The sequence below is a fragment of the Astatotilapia calliptera genome, chromosome 15 (genome assembly GCF_900246225.1).
Source record: "Astatotilapia calliptera chromosome 15, fAstCal1.2, whole genome shotgun sequence".
Classification (NCBI taxonomy): Eukaryota; Metazoa; Chordata; class Actinopteri; order Cichliformes; family Cichlidae; genus Astatotilapia; species Astatotilapia calliptera.
Window position 1 is genome coordinate 22479987 of NC_039316.1, and position 24434 is coordinate 22504420.

Below are 24434 nucleotides of genomic sequence, written 5' to 3' on the forward strand. Positions count from 1 at the left end.
TTCAGAAAGCAACCCGACCGATTCTGGTTTACCTCTTCTGTTTTTAACAGTGGATGGAGAACCAGGACTGCGACGAGGCCTCTGTCTACCCTTGCTGCAGTCAGTCCATCTTCCCATACAAACAGGATGTCTTTGAGTTGTGTATCAAAAGAGCCATCATGGAGCTGGATCGAAGTACTAACTACCACCTTGACAGCAAGACCCCTGGACCTCGATTTGACATCAACGACACCATCAGAGCCATTGTTTTAGAGTTCCAGAGCACCTTCCTCTTCACATTGGCCTATGAGAAGATGTACCAGTTCTACCGTGAGGTATGCACAGCCCAGCATCACCTGGACACATCTCCACTGGTGAAACAAGATATTTTATAATGTTAGCAATGTCTTTCTGTTTTAGGTGGATGCCTGGATCGAGGAGGAGCTTCGCTATGCCCCAGCAGGCCTCAGCTATGGCTGGTTTGTGAGCAACCTGGAGTTTTATGACCTCCAGGACAGCCTGTCAGATGGGACTCTGATTGCTATGGCGCTGTCAGTGGCTGTTGCTTTCAGCGTCATGCTCCTGACCACCTGGAATTTCATCATCAGCCTGTATGCCATCCTGTCCATTGCAGGGACCATATTTGTCACAGTGGGCTCTCTGGTGCTTCTGGGCTGGGAGCTCAATGTCTTGGAGTCTGTGACCATTTCAGTGGCGGTCGGACTGTCCGTGGACTTTGCTGTCCACTACGGCGTGGCCTACCGACTTGCCCCAGAGCCGGACCGTGAGGGAAAGGTGATATTTTCCCTCAGTCGGATGGGTTCTGCTATTGCAATGGCAGCACTAACCACCTTTGTTGCCGGCGCAATGATGATGCCGTCAACTGTCCTGGCCTACACGCAGCTGGGCATGTTCATGATGCTGATCATGTGCATCAGCTGGGCCTTTGCCACCTTCTTTTTTCAGTGCATGTGCCGCTGCCTGGGGCCCCAGGGCACCTGTGGCCAGATACCGCTGCCCAAAAAACTGCAGTGTCAGTCCTTCACCGAAACCACATCCAGCAGCCCCTCGCCCCAGGGGAAGAGTTCTGGTCTGGCGAAATACCAGCTGGACTGCAAGGGCGGTGAGGTGGAACATTATGAGCTGGAGCCTTTAGCATCCAGTCAAAAAACTGAGGATAAACTGCACGAAGGGCATGATTCCAGCACTCAGCTTTATAACAGAATTCCTCCTCACCACCACGCTGCTCCTTTTTCAAACATTCATTACTCGAACACAGAAGCCGGTGAAAGAGGATCTGAGAATGGGCACGTAGCCACGCTGAGCACACCGTGCAGGTGCCAGTACTCGCAAAACACCAACTGCACATGTGGGGATCCTCATCTGCTTCAGCAGTGGAACCCACATTCCTGTGCGCCGGATTCTCGCTCCTGCCCTCCAACCTCTCAGCTCTTCCCCCTCTCAGGAAGCCCCCTCAGCAAACAAAACGCGACCCTTTTACCAACAAACCTGGACCCAGTCTACACACACGTGGAGTGCTGTATGCACTACTTCCACTGTCCACTCACTCATTTCCACCACTGCTCACAGGGGAGATTGGTGACCCCCAGGCAAGGAGCTCCCCACACCTGTCACTTCAGGAAGCACTGTGTTCATACTGCGGCCCTGCAGGCGGCCTCAGTAGGAGACCAGAGATTCACAAGCCCAAAGCAGGACGCTGGCCCGGATCCAGGACCAGGACCTGGCTCTGATTCTGAGACTGCTGGAGAAGTCATAGTTCATAGGCATGAAATGTCATTACCTGACAGTAGCCAAAATATCAGCACCACAGCACAGCCTCAAAGCCCCTCCCCCTCTGCAGGCTCCTTACACAAAAGCTGCCATGAATGTGCAACGGACACCAGCCGTTATCGTGGTGATAACCACACACCCACCACAAGAACTGAAACAGCAATGCACATGGATGTTTGTGAAGTCCCTGGCAACCAGGACAAACCTGACAGTATTCCCGTCACACGGGAAGAGATCGTTAAGACATGCAAGCGGAACTCAAAAAGAGAGCGGGCGGCCTCTGCCTCTCCAAAGAAACTCAACTGTTTTAACAGGACGTTGAAAGTGAAATGCAATTCAGCGTCAGATGTGCCAAAAAGCGAAGCCAGCGTGCCTCCTATTGCAATAAGCACCACTAATCCCTCTTCTGAAAGCTCATGCTGACAATAAGTGAAGTCAGTATCACAAACCAAAAGTCCAAGAAATGTTGTGCAATCGTACAAGGTGTGGGATGTGTTGACCAAGTGCCTCGGTGTGTTTCATGAAGCACGGACTCACTACATGTATTCAGTTTACAGTTTTCTTTTTGTACTCACCAGCGTTTCAGATGTGATTGTTGTTTTTTTAACAGTGAAACAAACACTACTGATGAAGCTGCGTCATCACTGTGGGACGCGAATGGTCGTTTTTTTTACTTTTCAAACCGGCGTCGCCAACAAATGTTTTTAAGTCGTGTGTTAAATACGTAGCAGCCAGTCGCACCGACATGAAATCGCGCCGCCTCTGTTGCTTTATGTCTATCACTTCTTTGTATGTGCTGGAGTCCGTGTTAACTTCCCAGTGTACTCTTGTTGCCACATGCCTCAGATAAAAGCTGTACTGTGTGATTAAAGTGTCGTTTTTAAGAAACAAAAACATTGTCCTGCTGTTGTGTGTATTTACAGACATTAACAGACACACACACATTAACAGACACACACACAGACAGACGCACACATTAAGACACAGACACACAGACAGAGACACACATTAACACACACAGACAGACACACATTAACAGACACACACGGACACACACACAGAGACGCACACACAGACAGACACAGACACACACATTAACACACACAGACAGACACATTAACAGACACACAGACAGAGACACACATTAACAGACACACACGGACACACACACAGAGACGCACACACAGACAGACACAGAGACACACATGAACACACACAGACAGACACATTAACAGACACACGGATGCACACACAGACAGACACACATTAACAGACACACACACAGACAGACGCACGCACACAGACACATTAACACACAGAGACAGACAGACAGACACAATCAGGAGACGTGACGTGTGCACCTGTTTCATCGTCTCGACTGCTGGCGCCTTCGGTGCGCTCTGTTACACGGCTCGAGGTCACAGGATTTAAACTGCACATGTACACGTGATTTACACAAGAATAACCATCTGATTTTATTGCTTGTAGGTGTGTGCTTTCTCACACGGATCCACTTACAGCTTTTCTAAGATTCAGAATAACATGCACTGGTAAAAAATATAGATTTATTTATTTTTATTTCATTTTTTTAAAGAAATCTTTCATCTTGGGAAAATTCATTACATGACATCATTGAACCCGATGAAGAAGGCGGCGGTGGGCTACACCTCAGGGCTTGTAATTACAGGAGAGATCACTTTGGCACACAAACACCAAAAAGGAGCCCTGCTGCCATCAGCAGTGGTTTCACTCATCTAATATAGAGCACGCATTAGCCAACCAGTAGCTTTTGTATTACCAAAGAATAAATGAATCGTGGCGAGTAAGCTGAAGGGGGAAGGATAGTTAAACACTTTGCAAATTCACTGATATGATACTTCGGCAATAGTAGAAAAAACTTCCATACATGACTTTTATATACAGTACTGTGCAAAAGTCTCAAGCCACCCCTCGTGTCTTTGTGTCTTGATAGGAAAATGACAAATGGGTGCAGCGATTTACTGAAACCAGCTATATGGTGCGAAAAGAGTTTGAACAATTCTACTGGGCTTGAAAGTCAATATTTGTTATGACCGCCGTTATTCTTCAAAAGAGCCTAAAAGGCTTTATTTTGAGTGTCAGACACGTGTTTCCGCCACCTTGTGATTAAAAAAGTGGCGCTTCTGTGGAATTATGATAAACTCATCATGTGGTGTTTCCACCACAGTCTTGGCTCATTGACAAAGCTTCATATCAAAACGCTGATGTCCAAATCCTCCTAATTCAAAAACACGTCCCTCCACCAGCCACACTCAGCAGCGTCATGGCGGGCAGGAAAAATACCGCCGTGCTTTCGCTTCTTTTTTCCTCTCATCCCTGAAACAAGCTCGCACATACAAACAAGCGCTCTAAAGTGCATTACACAAGTAAAACCACCCACAACTTTTGTGTGATGGTTCTGTGTTGCTGGAAAGATCCTATTTTGGCACGTACAGCTCAGCTCGTGTTCCTTCAGGTGTCTGATCCCCACGGCTGTGGTTTCTCTCCTCCACAGCTCAGTCCCTGCAGTGAGCCCACATCCCTCTGAGGCTCGCTCCTCAGGCTTGTGTGAGCATCCCTGTAATTCTGTTTGTTTAAATGCAGGTCAAATATTAGCTAAGGCTGTGTAGAGGGGTTTATTACATCCCCCCTTCTAGGCAGAATCTTCTAAGTGTAATCTGCAGGCATAGCTGGCCGATGGTGATTTTTCATTTTTATGGGACGATGGGTTTGTTTTTTTTAAATGATTAAAGTACATAAAACAATCTAATGAGCAGATACACATTAAAAATATCTCTCTATTTCTTAACAGGTATAAACAATGAAAGGTGGTGGATTGGCCAGATGCTGGCCAATGTGTAAAAATAACTCAGTTGTTTGTTGGTGGCTATGGTGGAGCCTCCAGCAGGTGGATGAGGGAAGGGGAGGCAGTAGGAGAGCCCCGAGGCAGCCGCTGGTGCGAGTGTCAGGTGAACTGAACTTCAGGTAAGAAGTTATGAGCTGCAGTGTATCTGGGTCAGATATAAACTAAGTTTAGGTGGAGTTTATTTTCGTTGTGCTGACGTTTTACAGTCAGTTACAATAACTCGTACTGGGTACTAGCTAGCATGACGGAGTTTCTATACATCTGGGTGAGTGGTATGATGTTACTGATAGTGAACTTTATTTTAATCATAAGGTTAGTTAGTAGCTGCCAACCATCCCGTAAAAAACTTAATCGTCTGGTATTCAGAGAAAATATTACGCGTTTCGTGTTGAGGTGAAAAGGAACAGTTTGTCCCGGACTTCAGCTACAATGAAAAAGACACAAAGCTGGAGTTATTCTGTCGTTACGCTGCACAGCTGCCTCTTCTTCTCTCATTCTCTCCCCCTGCCTCTCCTGTTTCTACTTCAATCATGAAACTGATCAATGATCAGCTGATCGTCTCTCTTGTTTATCGCCCACTTTGTGCCAGAAAGAGGAAACCAGCGGATGTCGCGCTAAACAACAGCAGCACGTTTAAGCTTGATCAGCTGTTGTTAGAATTTATTTAATATTAATTTCTAGTATCAGCTGATGTTTGCTGGAGCCACAGCTGTAAAGCTGCTGGTCATGATGTCGGTTTGGATATGTGGTGAGAGGGAAACATGAAGATGAAACCAGGAGATGTCCTTACTGAATCATCAGAGCTGTGATGGAGAAACAGGTTTACCTTTTAGGTGACATGGATGAGTTGAAGTTATGAACTGTTTCTGAGAGACAAATAACACCAGGATCCTTTTCTAAGCAGCTGACAGCTGGTAACTGTGCAGGGGCGGGTCTAGCAAAGTTTTGCCAGGGGGGCAGGTAGGGCATTAACAGGGAGAGGGGGCACAAAGAAATACTTTTCTTTCTTATTCTCATTTAAAATGTCTCACTTTTAAAAAATAATTATCTGATGGTGACGCCCATAGATATTATGGCCTGTTTTGTGTGGTGTAAATGGCACCTCATTTTGTCTATAGTGTGTCCTGGGATCTTGCTAGGCGCCGAGCGGGTCTCAGGTCTCTTATCCTCCTTGGAGGAAGCTATGTTGCTGATCTAATTCATTGTATATGTGATGTGAATATGTTTGAGGCCACTGTATCTGTTGTTGTGGGTGTATTTATACATTTTATTTTTTTTTTTTTGTGTACTCTTTAGGATTTTGTGTAATTCTTGGGGGGGTGAATGTAACAGGGTCATAAATCACATTGTTATAATTACACAAAATGTGTTCTAAACCCCCAAACTGTTCCTTTTATACCTGACTTTTAGGACCTCCAAGCCTGTAGTTATGTTCATTATCAGTTAGAGCCCCTCCTCATTCTTTTCTTCTTCTTCTTTGGTGCAATACTATAAATACAAAGTACCCCTTTTGCCTCTCCCCTTTTCTACAATTCCCCTGTGGGAGAGACACAACGCAGCAACAGACATTAATACTACTGGTGTCTCACACAACAACTCAATGTCCACTATGTGAAGCAGCCAAACACATGCCTTCTCCTCTCGTTAACTGAGATAAACTGCTGGCATATTGGTTTTACATCTATACTGTCCAGTCTGTCCTGGTGGACATACAGCAGCATTGTTTAATCTCATTTGAGTCATTGTCTACCTTAGCCATGTTTTCTGAGAGCACTGAAGCTACTTTCAGCCTCAACTGAGGATACTGGGATGACTAAAAGCAGCCTGACAATTGTCATGATAATAAATACTAGTTAATCTATAGCACCAAATCATCAGTCAGTCACCTGTGACCTTGCCTCTTCACCTCTGAGCTACAACATGGCAGAGCTGCTTCTGTCACCTGATGAATGACAGTGAGACACTCCACATACATGCAGTCACACATGTGCTTCAAATACAGTCACAAACCACCAGGTCATCATCCAGTTTCACCTGTGACCTTGAGTCACCATTGCTCTCTGAGCTTTGTGTTGGTTCTGCTGTCACCTGACAAACAGGACAAACATGACAATAAGAATAAAATGTGCAGCTGCTTCAGTGTTTCTGTCACTTTGTGCAGATCTTGACTCGTCAGTAATGTTTGTAGGCTGAATGCATTTTTAAAACAATTTGTGCAAACTGCACTACCAGGTGGAATATTTGCAAAATCATGACGACCTCGTGATATTTTGTCTCAAAGATTAACCCTATGAATACGTCAGTGCCGTTAGGATGAAATTATTGTGTCACCAACATTTTAATGTTAGACATATAATTCTAACAGCCTCTGTAAACTAATATCATGGCTGCTCAAAGCTGCCGTTTTCTCTGACAGCTTCAATCAAAATTAGAAACGCTGCTCTGAGACTGAGAGAACTAACAGTGCTGCCTGCTGTGCAGGTAGTTTCCCAAACACGTTATTCATAGTTACATACAGTTTTAGACTGATGTGGGCCAAAGCCTAGCATAGCCTGTAACGTTATTATGACGCATTATATGAGTGAACTTGGCTTGCAGGTTTCTTTGAAAAACACTTTCTTATATCCAGCTTCTTCCTCTTTGCTGCCGTCCTCCTCTCCTCCAGGTTTGGCTTCTTATTACTACATTACATAACTGCTCTTTTCTCACATGGGATCCATGAATTTCCTGTGAGAGTACACAGCATCTTCATTAGCTCAGGATGATATTTCACCTCTGACTGACATATTTCTGTCCAGACCTCTGCAATCAGTATCACTGCTGACATCTATGCGAGTCATCCTCACACAAAAGGAAAAACATCAGCACTTCTGAGGGAAGTATGCCCATCCCAGCATTCACAGAGTCAGTGGACTGAAGTGGCTGTAAATAGTACTGAACATCCCTGTAACGGTCACCTTGTAGAATCTTTTCAGACTTTTGCGATATGTCAAAGTCTCACACAATTATCAGCGAATAAAAATTAGTGAGTAAAGAGTTAATGCCTTTGTGGATTACCTAGCTTTCCACAGTGCCACCATGAGGCTGAAACAAAGTGACAGGCTTACAATCGACTAAAACTAAATGTGAAAAAGCATTTTAATTTGATTAATCAATAAAAAATAAAAACTAGACCTGTGGAAAAAAAAGAGCTGAAAATGGTAAAAATCTATCAGAACTTGCCTTGTGAGGCTACGATGGATGTATTTGAGACTGAATCACCGGCTTTTAAAGGGTTCTGTGTTTTATTACAAAAGCATGCACTGATTTTTCTCAATCTTGCCTTCTATATATGTCCTTCATACAATAATAATTAATAAAGACATTTCCAATAATCATTTCTTAACTGAAAATAACAAAGTCACTCTGGAGATTGAAACTAAACTGAATTTAAAGAAAAATAAAAACCAAACCAAACAAAAATGAAATCAAAATAATGAATAATTAAAAAATACAAAACTATAACAACTTTGGTGTCAACAAACACTGAAGTGCTTTGTGGCTGAGCGCTGTCCAGACTGACAGTGAGCCTTAATTAGTTACACCCTGCTAGTATCAGGTTGGACCCTTTCAGAATGATCTTAATCCTTCTTAGCACAGTTACAGTAACACCAAGAGTTCTGATGCGGCCCATCTGAGTCATTTAAATCACCTTTCATCCCCATGTGCTCAGTTTTGAACTTCAACTGGTTGCTTAGACCATGTCTAAACGATGTGATTTACTAATTAGATTTGTTTTTCATGAGTAGCTAAACAACTGCACCTAATAAAGTGTACCTAAAAATGATGTCAAGTCCATACCTGCTTCATACCCTGGGGGACGGAGCTATGGCTCCCCACACTCGCTAGCACATCGTTACATGGAGAAACCTTTTGAATAAAAGTGTGCCGATCCACACAGGTGTGCACACGGGTGCTCACTGACACAAACTTCACCTTTCTTGGCTGCTACCTCAAAGCACATTGTGCGCTGTCGATCTTGCGTGCTGCACAATAACATTTAATATTTAGTAAATACTGTTATTTACTGTTAGCTAGTTTATTGTGATGGTGTTGTATTTATTATGTTGCTCTTTTTTGTTTGTTTTAATTTCTGTTTTCTTTCTTCTCTCGACAGGTGATCCAGGTGTTTTGTTTTTCTCCCCCCCTTCTCACCATCTCTTTTCCCCTCTGTTTTTCTTTCTCTCCCTCTTTCATTCATTCTTTCTGTCTCCCTGTCCTGTCCCACATCATGTCTGTCCCGTCTGTAACAACTGAAAATAAAATGAAATAAATACATAATTATAATAAAGGTCAATCAACTGGACTAATATGGCAAGGCCATGCTGATCCACTTGTTAAAGTAATCTGCTAGGCATCGTTCTTAGCCTTCAGACAACAATTCTGATGGCTAAAGATCCAAACTCCCCATGGAAGAGAAATATCTCTTCCTTCTCTCTCTTTAAGTCCCAACTCAAAACTCACTTGTTCAAAATAGCTTATCCCACATAACCTCTCCACTCTGCTATTTTAAATTTGTTTCATGTCTTATGCTTTTATGATTGTGTAAAATGCTTCCTTTTATGTTGCTTTTATTATTCCACTGTGTACAGTGTCCTTGAGTGTTCTGAAAGGCGCTTTCAAATAAACTGCATTATTATTATTATTAATAATAATATTATTAAACAGGACAGGCAAAAAAAAAAAAGCCAAGTGAGCATTAGCGGGTGGCTACATACCTTATTATATGTTATGTTGTATTATATGTTGAACAGATGAAAAATCAGCTGTTCTCACTGAAGCTCAAGAGTCATTTTAACAACCAGTGGTGCCCAAAGGCTTTGTGCTGACATGCAGTGTGTCCGTTTGCATGAACTTTGACTCCATGTCAAAATGTTCAAAATGATTTTTCTTAAACGAAATAAAATAAACAGTCTTTGGTTCCCTCGTCTTTCAAATTAACTTCTTTTGGGGGCACAAAACAGAAACATCATTGGTACCCCCCAAAAAACATTTACAAAGAATATCAGGAAATAAAAAGAGCTCCGTGATGAATAGATGTTAATGCTGCACTGTGTTCAGATTAATGGACTGTTCACAGTGAATAAGCAGCAGGAGCCAGCAGACTGGCCCTAATGTCCAGAACAGCTGGCTCATAAAAGCTGGGAGGATGCAGGCAGCCGGGGCGGAAGCTTTCCTCTGCTCAGTAGCTTCCTGTTTTCAGGCACATGGCCTAAATGAAAGGAAACTGGCTGACCTCTTAAGATCAGCTCCGAACTTGCGGTCCAACAAACCCCGAGTGCTTAGAGATGATCTGTAGTCACCGCTGAACCTAAACAGCCTTTCTACAGGACACATCCATTGAAAGATGGGTTGATGTGGTGACATCTCAACACCCACGGTGCTAATAACTGCTGGTCACTCAATGCAGGCATGAGAAAGGCAAAAGAAGAGATGGCTCGCCATCTAGTGGTTAAATAAGTAAGCATATTCTATAGGGCTTTGGAGTTGACGTCACACCGCAATGCATTGTGGGAGCGCGGCGCCATCTTGGACCACGAATCAAACCAAACAGGCTGGCTGTGTCCCAATTCAGGGTCTGCACGCTTGAAGTACGCACACTACGCGTCCTACGTACGGTGCGTACTATAAGTACGAGAAGTGCGGAAGTGAGAGGCTTGTGAAATGGGACGGTCTAGCCTGCGTCGCGCTGTTCAGGTTGCCTAGCAACCATGATACTAACCGCGAGAAACGTTTCATACAGCTTTGTGTGACAGAAATGAAGGAGAAAAAAATGTCTTGTTGGTCATTCATTTTTGTCATGACATCACTTTGATTAGTTGAGTATCTGAGGCTGAGACCACAGGACTGGAAATATATATATATATATATATCAGCTAGACAGCCAAAACTTTGTGTAACAATTGTATGTAAATATATTTTAGAAAATTAAAACCCGTTTTGTCCCTAATCTCAGGAATCACTGAAATACAAATTTATTTGTACAAGCTGTAAAAGTTTTTCCATTACTTTGAGTCTTTTAGACCTTTTATTAGCAGGAAAAGTTGTAAAACGTAGAGAAAAAGTTAAAGGTCCAAAGTCTGTGCCTTCCTTAATAAATTGCAAAGCAATCAAGTGGGTCAGCTTGGAGTCTTTGCCGGGCTGATTCCAGCCATGGGCTTTATGTTTGGTATAGATGCACCTGCTCTAAATCCAAGAACTGTACCATTGTTTAGGCATTCTTGGACTTCTCTTTGCATCACAAGGTCTGCTGAATCTGTTGTTGCGTTTTACAAAGCCACCAGTTTTCATTTTCACAGGACAGTAGGCTTCCTAAACAGCAGCAGAAACAAAGTTCACATGGAAGTTTCTTTTATGTTCTTGGCATTAATCCCGTCGTGGCTCTCCGGCTGAACTTCAGGCCCCCCGGGCTCAGGCTTGTCCTCTTTGAGCTTTTTCACCTTACTGTCTTTGAGTATATCTGAGATGAGACGTTCATAAAACCACTCCATATCCTGAGGGTCCTCTGGCCAAGTGAGGTACTCTTTCCTCTGGACAAAAGCTCTGACTGCATTGCACTTCATCAGCTGGTAGTGAGCCACCTTTGGATGCAATGTAGGAGTTTTAAGTCAAAAACTGAAACATGTTTGGGATGAATTCAGTAAGAATCAACATCACCAGTTTTCTGCTTTGTGGAAAGCAAAAAAAAAAGTGGTAAATGGCCTGTATTTGTATAGCGCTTTACTTGGTCCCTGAGGACTCCAAAGCGCTTTACACGTTCAGTCATCCACCCATTCACACACTGGTGATGCTACACTGTAGCCAAAGCCGCCATGGGGCGCACTGGCAGAGGCGAGGTTAATTGAAATCTGCATGCAGTCCGACACCTACCAGGTTTGTACAGGACTTTCAGTTATCTGCTAACCTGTTGCCACACACAGTTCTCAGACCTAAAGCATGACTTTGGTTACTATTTAAATCTGCTGTAATTTATATTTTACATTGAAAACTGGTCACATAACCTTTATATGTGAGCGTGGCAGCTCGCACTGATTTACACACTCAGTGATATAAATCATCATTTAGTTGCAAAAAATATATTGTATTTCAACACGTTGGAAATTAGAGCTACAGCTTAGTGAACACTGAATAGATTTTACAGGTGACCAAAACTAACTCAGCTATTACAATAACGCTTTTTTACACGATAAAAACATACAAACACTTAGTGGATAATATATTATTGCTGTTGTTATGTTAACAGCTCATACTCACCTTCCCTACCACCAACATAATTAAGACATTCGTCAGTTCCTCCAGCATCCGGCCTTGGGCTAAAGTAAACGCTTCCAAGCACCAGCCATCTGCAAAGAGAAACTACTGTGGTAATTTTGCTCATGTTTAAATGATCTAATGAACTTACATTTTTTTAAAATAAGGAAGTATTTAACCCACATGCAATTATTTTACTGTAATGAAGAAAGTGAAAATAAAAGCCTTATTAGCTATGGCACTACTAAGCATGCTAGCAGTTTAAAATAAATGCAACACATCTGTTGTTTTATATACAGGAAGAAGAGACAGCAGTGCTGATTCCATTTCTATTTGTTTACAACATGAGTTACAATGACTAGGTGGTTAGCTTACCATCAGTACAACATCAGCCATGTATACATTACAATAGATGGTTAGCTTAGCATTAATAATCATTCTTTCTGCTGATCCTCTCAGGGCTCGCCGTAGCAGATTGCCTACCTCCATCTTTCCCGAGCATCCTTCATGTTAAACCAGTATGGCTGGGCATCGTCACTGATTTCTATAACTGATTCGATTCAATCCCAGATTCTGTTTCATTCATTATTTCACTCATTTTTTGACTCAGACAGTCAGAAATACTATAATTATGATCATTTATCAATACACTGGAAGCAAAACTGCAGAATAAGAGGGACTTCATGACGAAACCTGCAGCTTCAGAATCTGTGAGACACCGCCTTTTGGCGGCGTGTCCACATATGGGTGGGTGGATGGCGGGTGAACGGGGGAAATCTGCGCTTTGTGCTTTACACCTTTTCCCGTTTACCTGCTCTTTAATCATTTGCATTTTTAACTGTTTGGCAGATGTTTAAATTGTTTTGAGAAGCTTTAACTTGAGCTTCTGGCGTTTCTGGCAAAATGCATTTATATTTAAAAATTGATTCAGGATTTAATGAGTCGATATCGCTTTAGTCAAACGAAATTCGATTTGAATTGGGAAGTCCATTTAATTATTACACTTATGTTTTAGGTGACACATATTTTTATATAAGAGAAAGGTTAACCGAGCAAATACAGAAATGCAGTTTTTAAATAATTTTATTTGTTAAAGCTAAAATCTTTTAAAAACCTATCCAAACCTGCCTGGCTCTATGCAGAAAAAGTGTCTGCCCCTAAATCTAATAATTGGTTGTACCACCTTTGGCTGCAGTCAAGCATTTGTGATAATTAGCAATGAGACTATTTTTTACACGGCTGTGGGGGAATTTTGTCCCACTCTTTTTTTCTAGAACTGTTTTAATTCAGCTACATTGTTGGGGGGTAGGGGTAGGGAACTCCAGGCTTCCTGCAGGTTTTAGATGTGTCCTTGATCCAACACAGCTGATTTAAATGTTAAACTATCTCCTCAACATGTCTTGAAGTTCTCCAGAGGCCTGGTAATGAACTAATCATTTGATTCAGGTGTGGAGACCCAGGGTGAGCTCTAAATCCTGCAGGACACCGGCCCTCGAGGACCATGTTTTCCTGCTGTAACGGCCTATTTAAGGGCATAGCAAAGCATCTTAATCAGAGTCCAGTACCTTTAAGGAAATCCTTAGAGACAATGCACAAAGTCTTCCTGCTGCTCCAGATGGCATCTCTGATGTTTGAAAGGTGATCCTCACCTGGCAGGAAGTCTCGGGCCTCGAAACAACAGTGAAAAAGATTCTCTTCTGAAAACTGGTTATCCAGCTTCTTTAGTAAAGCAGCCTCCACCCACCGGTAGTCCCTGTTGCTAAAACAGATAAACGCATCATACCTCATCTCATCCACAAGAGGCATCAGTTTGGGGCCCTTGAGAACCCTGCTGATGATCTTTTTGTAGATGATGAATATTTGTCCTCGGAGACGAGCGTAAATGATTCCAGTAAGAAGGACAATAATGATGAGTGAGGCAGAGAAAAGGAAGACAGCAAACTTTAGACCTTGGACTGCCTGTTCGGGATCCGTCTCACATGGTTCGATGATTGTGGAGTAATTCAGCAGAGGAAGGCCCTGGAAAGCAGCTGGAAACTCGCATCTTAAGTCTTCAATTGGGCTCAAAAACGTGACATTAGTCGTGTTCAGCCACTCCAGGAAGTTCCCCAGATTGCAGTCACAGTGAAAGCGAGTTGCTGACAGACTGAGAATGCTGAGAGACTGAAATGTCATAGGGTCGGGGGAGGCTAGGAAGTTGTTTGAAATATGGAGCCATTTCAGGCTGATGGGAAAAACATCTGGCTGCAAAAAGGTCAAGGCATTGTACGAAAGGTCCATCTCTATGATTGAGCTGAGACCCCTGAAGATCCCATTTGGGAGGGTCGCGAGTGAATTAAGGCTTATATTTAAACCCATCAGATTTTCAAGATGGTCAAACAAGTCGAGGCACTGCCCCTGTGCCCAAATTATCTGCAGGGAACTATCATGAAGATCTAGCACTTTCAAACTGTTATTAAGAGGTTCAAACACATAGTTTCGTTTGCACCACTTGATGATGTTGTCACCATAGAATAAAACCCGAAGTCTCGGGAAATAAGTTAAAATGAAAAATACATCCTCCATATTTGTTAATCTATTTTCTGAAATATCGACATGGATACTGTTCATGGCCAAGTCATCAATTCCATTGCGAGATTTCAACTTATTATCTCTCAAAAACAGATATTCTAAATTTGGTAGTGATGTAGGAAAACCCAGTTCTCGCAGTGAGTTTGATGCCAGATCTAAATACTGTAAGTTAGGGAGACCGCTGAATGCTTTGTATCCCAAAACACCAATGTGGTTTTGGGACAAGTCCAATATCCTAAGTTCTCTCAGATTGGTGAATGTGTGAGAATGTATTTGTCCTAAAAGGTTGGATGACAAGTTGAGTATTAGTAAATGATCCTGAAGACCATCAAAAGCATTTCTGTTAATCTGATTGATTCTGTTTAGTGAAATATCGATCTTCTTTGCATCTCTTAGATGACTGAACACGGCACTCTGCAAAGCAAATATGCGGTTGTTAGAGACATCCAAACTTTTCACTGCACTGTTTTTCAGGCCTTCAAATGTGTTTTTATCTGGATCTGGGAAGTTCTCATGTGAAAACCCTTTGCCCAAGATTCCAGAGTATTTAAGATGAGAAATCGGAGTCCCTTCTAATGCTTTGAAAAACTGCCTTGTTTCGTTCACATTTAGTCCACTGGAGGTTAAATCGAGAACATCGAAGGCTAGCTCTTTGAAAGGGTTCCCACAGTTTCCCCATTCATCATTGTGGAATAACTTGTTGGAGTCCAAGTTCAGGAGCTCAAACCTTTTACCCCTGAAACTTACAAGATCTTCTTCACATATGTTTTCGATCTTATTTAGTTTGAGTTTCAGCTGCGTGAACTTTCTGAATCTTGAAAAGAATGGACCTGGCCGCAGTCTCGTTATGTTGTTGAACGAGAGATCAAGGACTTCCAAGGACAAAAGTGGTTCCAGATAGCTTTCTGATAGTATGGAGTCTGTCAGACTACAATAATACAAAGACAGGTTTTGTAAATTGAACAGTCCTGCAAATGCCCTCGGCTGCAGTTTGAGGCCCAGATTAGAGCCGAGCATCAATTCTGTTAACTTTCTCTGCCCGAGGAAAGCGTTGTTCCATATGACGAGTGTTTGATCCTGACTTTCAAGATTTAATACTTGCAACTCCTTAAAGTCTCTGAGCGAGGTGCTGTTAATCTCACTGATGTGGTTACTCTGCAGATAGAGGTGGGTGATGTTGTGGGGCAGAGCAGGAACCCAGTAGTGGTTCTGAAAGCCACACCAGGCTCTTTGTCCCCTCAAACGGCATGTTTGGTAGGATACTGTTACCTGCAGATGGGAGGGTTACATAACAAAAATCAAGCGATGAAGTCAGCAAAATTACATGTGAAATTATTTAGTAAGAAAAAAAATCAAAGTCAAAGCTTCATTTTCATGATTAGTAGCCCCCCCAAAAGCCCCCCCAAATGTCTTTATGTATAACTTCCATGTAGGGCTGCCACAACCGATTATTTGGATTGTCGACTAGTCACCGATTATTTTTGCGATTAATCGACTAATCAGATCATCATCCATTGGACGTAAAACGTACAGCTTATTGCACCATCAGCATCTGCTCTTATATAACTATCATTAGCTTGCAGCTTCAAGTGTTTAAAGCTAAAAATAAAGACAAGATGATAGTTTATTAAATTTTAATGAAATCTACAGATTGTTTAGGTGAAGTTTAATAAACTCAGCCGTCTGCTCTTTGCTACCTAAAATATAACACACTGTAAAATGTAATTAGTTCACAGAACTCAAAATAAGTAAATTCGTTGCCTCAAAAAAATAGAGTAAAGTTTTACTTAAGATGACTAAGTTAAGGCAACTTATTCACTTAGAGTACAGAGTAAATACCTACAGTGGGGCAAAAAAGTATTTAGTCAGCCACCGATTGTGCAAGTTCCCCCACCTAAAATGATGACAGAGGTCAGTAATTTGCACCAGAGGTACACTTCAACTGTGAGAGACAGAATGTGAAAAAAAAAATCCATGAATCCACATGGTAGGATTTGTAAAGAATTTATTGGTAAATCAGGGTGGAAAATAAGTATTTGGTCAACAACAAAAATACAACTCAATACTTTGTAACATAACCTTTGTTGGCAATAACAGAGGTCAAACGTTTACTATAGGTCTTTACCAGGTTTGCACACACAGTAGCTGGTATTTTGGCCCATTCCTCCATGCAGATCTTCTCGAGAGCAGTGATGTTTTGGGGCTGTCGCCGAGCAACACGGACTTTCAACTCCCGCCACAGATTTTCTATGGGGTTGAGGTCTGGAGACTGGCTAGACCACTCCAGGACTTTCAAATGCTTCTTACGGAGCCACTCCTTTGTTGCCCGGGCGGTGTGTTTTGGATCATTGTCATGTTGGAAGACCCAGCCTCGTTTCATCTTCAAAGTTCTCACTGATGGAAGGAGGTTTTGGCTCAAAATCTCACGATACATGGCCCCATTCATTCTGTCCTTAACACGGATCAGTCGTCCTGTCCCCTTGGCAGAAAAACAGCCCCATAGCATGATGTTTCCACCCCCATGCTTCACAGTAGGTATGGTGTTCTTGGGATGCAACTCAGTATTCTTCTTCCTCCAAACACGACGAGTTGAGTTTATACCAAAAAGTTCTACTTTGGTTTCATCTGACCACATGACATTCTCCCAATCCTCTGCTGTATCATCCATGTGCTCTCTGGCAAACTTCAGACGGGCCTGGACATGCGCTGGCTTCAGCAGCGGAACACGTCTGGCACTGCGGGATTTGATTCCCTGCCGTTGTAGTGTGTTACTGATGGTGACCTTTGTTACTTTGGTCCCAGCTCTCTGCAGGTCATTCACCAGGTCCCCCCGTGTGGTTCTGGGATCTTTGCTCACCGTTCTCATGATCATTTTGACCCCACGGGATGAGATCTTGCGTGGAGCCCCAGATCGAGGGAGATTATCAGTGGTGTTGTATGTCTTCCATTTTCTGATGATTGCTCCCACAGTTGATTTTTTCACACCAAGCTGCTTGCCTATTGTAGATTCACTCTTCCCAGTCTGGTGCAGGTCTACAATACTTTTCCTGGTGTCCTTCGAAAGCTCTTTGGTCTTGGCCAAGGCGGAGTTTGGAGTCTGACTGTTTGAGGCTGTGGACAGGTGTCTTTTATACAGATGATGAGTTTAAACAGGTGCCAGTCATACAGGTAACGAGTGGGGGACAGAAAAGCGTCTTACAGAAGACGTTACAGGTCTGTGAGAGCCAGAGATTTTCCTTGTTTGAGGTGACCAAATACTTATTTTCCACCCTGATTTACCAATAAATTCTTTACAAATCCTACCATGTGGATTCATGGATTTTTTTTCCACATTCTGTCTCTCACAGTTGAAGTGTACCTCTGGTGCAAATTACTGACCTCTGTCATCATTTTAAGTGGGGGAACTTGCACAATCGGTGGCTGACTAAATACTTTTTTGCCCCACTGTATCTGTAAATGATGTTCATCGACTTGTCGATATTTTTTCCACGCGCCTCAGAGCAAAAGAGAAAAGGGATTCAAATGTTATATTTCTCAGCTGTCCCTCGTTTATCGCGGGTGTTATGTTCTAAAAACAACCAGCGAGAGGTGAAATCAAGTAGCCAATTTTATTTTTTGACGATGCAAAACGTTTCGTGGACATACAGTACTGCAGTCACACTGCTAGCGATCGATGCAGCGATTCTGTACTGTACAGGAGAGACGTCACGGAGGAGATCGTCTGCAGCGATCAGGACGCAGGACACAATGTGACGTAAAAATAAGCATGCAAACTTGCACTAAAAAATCTGCGAAACAGCGAGGTGAAAGGTGAACCGCGTTATAGCGAGGGACCGCTGTAATTTTGAAGGTAAGTCACAACATACCCTTTGTACATACTAATGTATAGAAACCGTTACCAGCAATCATTCATTTTTTGTGTGGCTTTTTTCACGGTTTGTTAACATGCTGTGTAGGTGTGTACTTGACGAGCTGATATCGACATAACGGGGAAACATCTGGTTTGACTATTCTTCACCTGTAGTTTGAATGCTGAACATTTGCCTGTTTGAATCATGAGACCAGTCACTATACAGAGATGTGCTTCTGAATGTGGACGATGTGTCTTCTGCTGCAGTGATGCAGTTCAGCTTGTGTTGAGTGATGTAAACAACTGATCGATCTAAACTCTTTAAACGTCAAAATTGATCATTAGATTTTTTATGACACAGCAGCGGTGAGCGTTCCCACCTTCTGCTCTTTGTAACTTAACGCGATCTTTCCGTTTTCGAGTTTTGGCACATGGAGTATATCTTCACAGTAGCGATTGACCACAAAGTAAAGCTACTGGAAATGTACAACCCCACATCCGGTCTCAAACCAGGAAGTTAGCATTTTCTCGTGCACAGAGTCTGTCACTACCCGATCCGTACCGGAAACCCGATCGGTACCCCGCATGCGCAAATCTTATGTCACTTCCTCTCTTTGCCAACATTGCGACATTCAATATATTTGAATGATACAGTTAGCGCCCAGTTAGCTCCTAGCATTTCTCAACAGCTCTGCCTCCTTTTCGACTGCCCGGGACATTTAAACAATGGATAATCCGTTTACAAAGAAATTCATGCTTTTCTCCTCAACAGAGAGCGTCCCCCGATTGAGCAACAGCGCCGTAAAATAAGAAGAATGGCGCCTAATTACAGAGTTAATAATGCAGACTTTGTAATATCTCACGTGTAGATTCATCAGCCAGATTAAGTGTTTACTGACAATTGACAGTGATAGCGCACATCATCATCACTATTCCAACAGTCCTCTCCTCACAGACAAGCATAAACACACTCGACTATCGCTAAATCAAATTTAACACACGTTTGTAATGACGATAATTCAGTTTATAATAGGGTTTATTCGCTCGGTCAGCAGGTGGCGGTATCCTCGTACACTGGGGAGTAAACTGCCATTAAACGAACAGAAGAAGAAGAAAACATCTACACATGCGCGGTACGGATCGGGTAGACCCGATTTGTACGGTCAGACTTTACACATGCGCAGTAAGGATCGGAGAGTCCTGATCCGTAACTATCTTTTTATTTTTCGTTTTTGTCTACATTGTACTGAAATGCTTCATTATTGCAAACATTTTAAGATATACTTGTTATTCTTAACATCTTAACAGATACTCTGACCCATAACTATCGTAAAACGCTACGACCGGAAGTAGAAACCTTTCGCGCATGCGGGGTACCGATCGGGTTTCCGGTACGGATCGGGTAGTGACAGGGTCTATTCTGGGACAGAGCTACTTCTTCTTCGGGGTTTAACGGCAGCTGGCATCCTTGTACATGCAGTGCTGCCATCTTCCGTTTCAGTCCGTTATTACACTCTTAAATCCTGCTACTTATTCCTGCGTCTTTTGGGATCTTACAAAGCTTCAAACGACGCATCGACTATTAAATTAGTCGTCGACGATTTTGATAGTCAACTAATCGTGGCAGCCCTACTTCCATGGAAGCAGACTTACCTGGTCTTCAGCAACAGTTATCCAGGCCCTCTGAAAGTCTGATAGTGTTTCTCTGGCTACTGTTTCACTCATTTTCAGTATGATACTTACACCTTTACATGTTTGTTTTTGTCATTTGTAACGCCACTTAACACTGGCCTAAAGACAAAAAGGTGCCTAACCCAAGGGCTGAACATGTGTCTTCTCTATTTAGCAAAGAACCCATTTGAAATTGTATTTTAGGCACTTTTATACCAGCAACCTGTAGCAAACACATCATTTGTTCCAATTTCTGAAGTTAAATGCACCAAAAATGCCAAAGTAACAGGTTTGACTAGCAAAAAAATATTATTTTCCCATCATGGTTGACAGTGTGTCCTGCACAAACTTGACAAATGAAGGGGAAAAGAAGAAATCCCACTTCAAAATTCCCACAATGACCTGACAGAACCTGAGACATGCATCTGAGCCTTCAGTTGACCCATCTACTGTTCACTGAAGCCTCATCAGAAATGGTCTCAGTGGAAAGGTCAGATTTTAGACCCACCATGAATTTGGATAGTGAACGGTGTCCATTTTCTGCATGACAGTTATCCCAAACACACTGCTAGTGCCAATGCAGAAAAGCATACATGGATAGAAAAACACAGCAGAACACCATCAGTCATGGTTGACCTCCCCAGAGCTCAGACCTCAACATTGTTGAAGCAATGTGGGATGATCTTGTCAGAGAAGAGAACAAAAGAAGAAACATCCAAAGAAAAGTTTTGAATGTCATTCAAGAAGCCTGGAGAACTGTTCCTGAAGACTGCTTAAAAAATCCAAAACGACTAACTTAATAGATGAATGGATTTGAGATTAGTCATTATATTCTGTGGTCCTGTTATGTTTGAAACCAATCAGCTGAATGAAGTCAGTATTATAAACGTACCTTTAGGCACAAACCAGTGCAAATCAACTGAAGGACCAACATCCACATTCTGTCCTCAATCTGTACAGACACAAACAGCAAAGCTTTGATTAGGTAATCGTGTTTCATTGTTGTAGCTGAACAAATATGTGAAATATTCAATAAAGTGAGAACATAAACACGCAGGTTGATGGTTCACTCGCACAAGTGTTTAACACAGCAATTCATATCTGATGTCAACTCGGACTACAAAGCTCCTTTGACTAGCTGGCGTGTTTGCCTGAGCTAATATGGACCGGACAGCAGAATGTGTCATATTGCAGTGATTGATCCTGGTGCTACACCTGCCACTCCCGATATAAGTTCATTATATTAACGTTTGTGCCTGTCAAATGTTTAAACCTTTAGTTTTAGTTTTTTTCTGTCTCAATTCAGTCCAAAAGTTGCCTTTATCTATCGCTGGGAGTAGATTTTTGTTCAAGTTAAGTACAACAGAGCCTGTGAAACCTGGCTGAAACATTTGAGCCCTAAAGAAAAAATGGGCCTGGTAGTTTCTGTACAGCCATTCCTGTAACTGTGAAAGTTCCCAGAAGCAAAGCACACAAAAGGTCCCAGTGCAGTGTCCCACCAGAAGAGGAACCGAAGAAGGTGCCAAAAGGCAGGGACAGCACAAAAACTGCTGTGCATCCAGTTTAGTTACCTACTAACTTAGTTGTGGTGAAACCCAGCTAACAGTTACTGGCTGCACCCAGTGCTAGCTAGACTCAGCAACGTGTTTATTCCTCAGCCCTGCATTAGAATCTGCAAACCCTTCAGACACACAGGGGTTTGCGACTTAACGAAAGCACTGTGGTATATTGTAATAAGCAGCAGCTATTACTACCTCCCACCAGTAGGTGGTACTGGGGTATTGTATGTGATTGAAAGCGAGCTGAGTAAAAGACCTGACCTCCACCATAGCCTCGTCTCAGTCCTCTGTGCTTGATCTAAAGTTGACTTTGACCGCAACCCACGTTAAACCAGCAGTTGGAACAACACTGCATAAAGTTACAACAAGCACAATAAATAATAAGAATCAACAACTCTTAATTTGTTCTGTCCATACGTTAGAAGTTCATTATACACTAAATCATTTCTGTGCATGAAAGATAACCTTGCAGTTGCGTTAAGGTGAAAACATGGTAGGAGTTTGAACATCAGCGTAATCCTGTGCACAAATACCAAGTTTGGAAATATTTAACCCCCTGGTGACGCCCCTGGGTTTAGCGAGGTGGCAAGCACGAACGAGATTTGACATTTTGTTTGTTGATAATAAAGCTGTAGTCTGTAAAATTTCAGTATCTTCATTTCAGCACAGCCTACTAAAGGTTTGAACCTTTTACGTTGCATTACTTGTTAGCCGTTTCCTGCCGTTTGCCTGCAGGTGAATCACTTCGGAGTTGTTGTCGGTTTGTTTACAGTCCGAGCTCTCATTACACTGACGGGCTTATTGAACAGTACGACTATTTTTTTTAACAACGTTGTCTGGTTGATTCCGAGTCGGAAACACAAACACACTTTTTAACCTCCTCCTTAGACGGTCGGGGAGGCGGGCGAGGCGGTACCGAGCTTTCTCCTCACAAATTAGCTGATAATAAAGTGAAAATCTTACCTGTACCGGACGAAGCGACAAACCCGTTCAAACCTGCACCACCTCGCTCTGTCTGGACTGAGAGTTGATCTTCTCCAGTCTGACAAAACGACAATTTCGCAATTTCCCAAGTGAACAAATCTCTCCTTCCTTTGTAAACTTTGCCTTCTTTTACGCAACACTGTTATGCTCTGTTCTGGTTATATTAGTATGTAACATGTATTTAAATATAAAAGGCTACTGATCACACTTACTGTGAAAAATCTCAGTCAGTTTATGTTAAAATTTATGTCATTTTGAATGCAGAAAAGTACCACCAGAGGACCACCCGAGCCCCGTCAAAGCTACCAAGCAGAGTGTCTGCCATACTGTAATATTGGTTTTCCTTCTCCTTTATTTACATCCTTGTCTGCCCACTCATGATACAGCATGTATATGTAGTCAGTTATGGCCACAAACTCGCCTTTGATTACCAAATTGCATTTACTACATCAGTAAATCTGAGCAAACATTTGTCCTAGAGCAACACTGTAGGGTCTTTGTCTTACAGTATAAAGTGATGTGAGACAAGATTTCCTGACTGTAAAGCGGTGCGCAGACGACCAGAGCCCTCTCAGCACAAGGCTGACACGACTTTCCCCATATAGGAAATAAAACGTTAAAATAAAAACAGATTAAGACAGATTACTATACCAAACACATAAAAGTGCATTTACTGAATTGGTTTTGTCTGCTCTTGTTTTTACAAAGACAATGAGGAGCAAAGTACAATCTGATCCTTGTGTTCATTTTCTATATACTGTTAATCCCCAGACTGTTGTCAGTCTGACAACACTCAAAATTCAAAATCATCCTCAGTGCACACCTTTTTCTCCTCTGTGCTCAAGGTGCTCTGTTGTTTAAGTAGAAGAGAAAAGTTGGACATATTTCACAACCATTAGATGTCCAAGAAACCTCTGAAAATGAGGTCACAGTTACTTCCCGAGCAAAAACTTCTGCTTTTGCTCACAGACCCTAAATTTCAACAAATAACACAATAATATGGCAAAACTGTAAAGTGACACAAGAAGCTAGGGGAAGAGCCACATGTTCCATCTGAGCTTTGAGGAAAATAAACTCAGCTTTTCCTTGGATGTTCGTAGTTTTTCCAGTTCATACAGAACTTCAGCAGTCGGGTTTGTCACTGTGTTGTTCCTCCATCTCATTGAGCCTGCTCAGGATTTATTCAGAGGAAATGAGGAACAAAAAGACATTTTAATAGGTCAGGGGTTTGTGTTGCTCTTGTTGACTTTTAAGTTAAAAAAAAAAAATCAAATGAATAATATTTCTTTTAAAAATGAATGTAATAGCACTACACACCAGCACTGTGCTTATTTTATATGTTAATCATAATATATTTATAATGGAATAACATGAGCTCAACAGTGTCACAAAAGTACAAACATTCGGTACTTAAGTAGAAGTACAAATACTACTGTTAAAAGTTGAGGTACTGATTGAAATTCTTTACTCGGGTAAAAGTAAAAAAGTACAGGCTCTGAAATGTACTCAAGAAAGTATAAAGTAGCTCTTTGCATGATGTTTCTATTTCTCTGTGCTATATTAACATGATGGTAAAATAATATCAGGAGATTGGAATACAAACCTTAGTCTAACTTTTTTATTCTAATTATGCTCAGCTTGAATCAGAAGAAAAAGAAGGAAAATAAAAATTTAGCCCACATGGTAGAGGGTGGAAAATGTGTACAGTCAGAGGTTAAAGTGGATTCAGCAGATGTGGGAACATTAAAATTGGCTGTAATGGCTCAGTGTGGGGGAAAAGACTCATAACTCACAATAATTTCTATTGCTTATTGTCTATTGTGTACAGGCTGTGAGCAGCTGACCTGCTGCTCTT

At 42.1% G+C, this 24434-nt stretch overlaps 2 protein-coding genes across 8 annotated transcripts in view; one reads left to right on the top strand and one right to left on the bottom strand.

Moving 5' to 3' along the window:
• The window catches only part of disp1 (dispatched homolog 1 (Drosophila)), a 121439-nt gene extending 118775 nt beyond the window's left edge, over window positions 1-2664 (top strand). For all 5 annotated transcript variants that reach the window (XM_026194471.1, XM_026194475.1, XM_026194473.1 and 2 more), the window contains 2 exons: window positions 51-314; window positions 400-2664. In XM_026194471.1, coding sequence (XP_026050256.1) covers window positions 51-314; window positions 400-2193 — 2058 coding nt within the window. In that variant the 3' untranslated portion in view covers window positions 2194-2664. The remainder of the gene's footprint in view (window positions 1-50; window positions 315-399) is intronic.
• Window positions 2665-10645: 7981 nt separating this feature from the next.
• Window positions 10646-22946, bottom strand: tlr5a (toll-like receptor 5a). Of its 3 annotated transcripts, none has more exons than XM_026194476.1 (6): window positions 22792-22924; window positions 22559-22637; window positions 20929-20988; window positions 13510-15784; window positions 11948-12036; window positions 10646-11274 (listed from the first exon to the last, which is right to left on the bottom strand). In XM_026194476.1, exons 3-6 carry the CDS (start codon window positions 20974-20976, stop codon window positions 11029-11031), a joined length of 2658 nt encoding a protein of 885 aa, XP_026050261.1. In that variant the 5' UTR covers window positions 20977-20988; window positions 22559-22637; window positions 22792-22924; the 3' UTR covers window positions 10646-11028. The 3 variants fall into 3 exon arrangements, with proteins under 3 accessions (XP_026050261.1, XP_026050262.1, XP_026050263.1); XM_026194478.1 differs by lacking the exon at window positions 10646-11274 and having other exon boundaries at window positions 11949-12036; window positions 13510-13612; window positions 13728-15784; window positions 22792-22946; XM_026194477.1 differs by lacking the exons at window positions 22559-22637; window positions 22792-22924 and adding an exon at window positions 22300-22525.
• Window positions 22947-24434: the final 1488 nt, after the last annotated feature.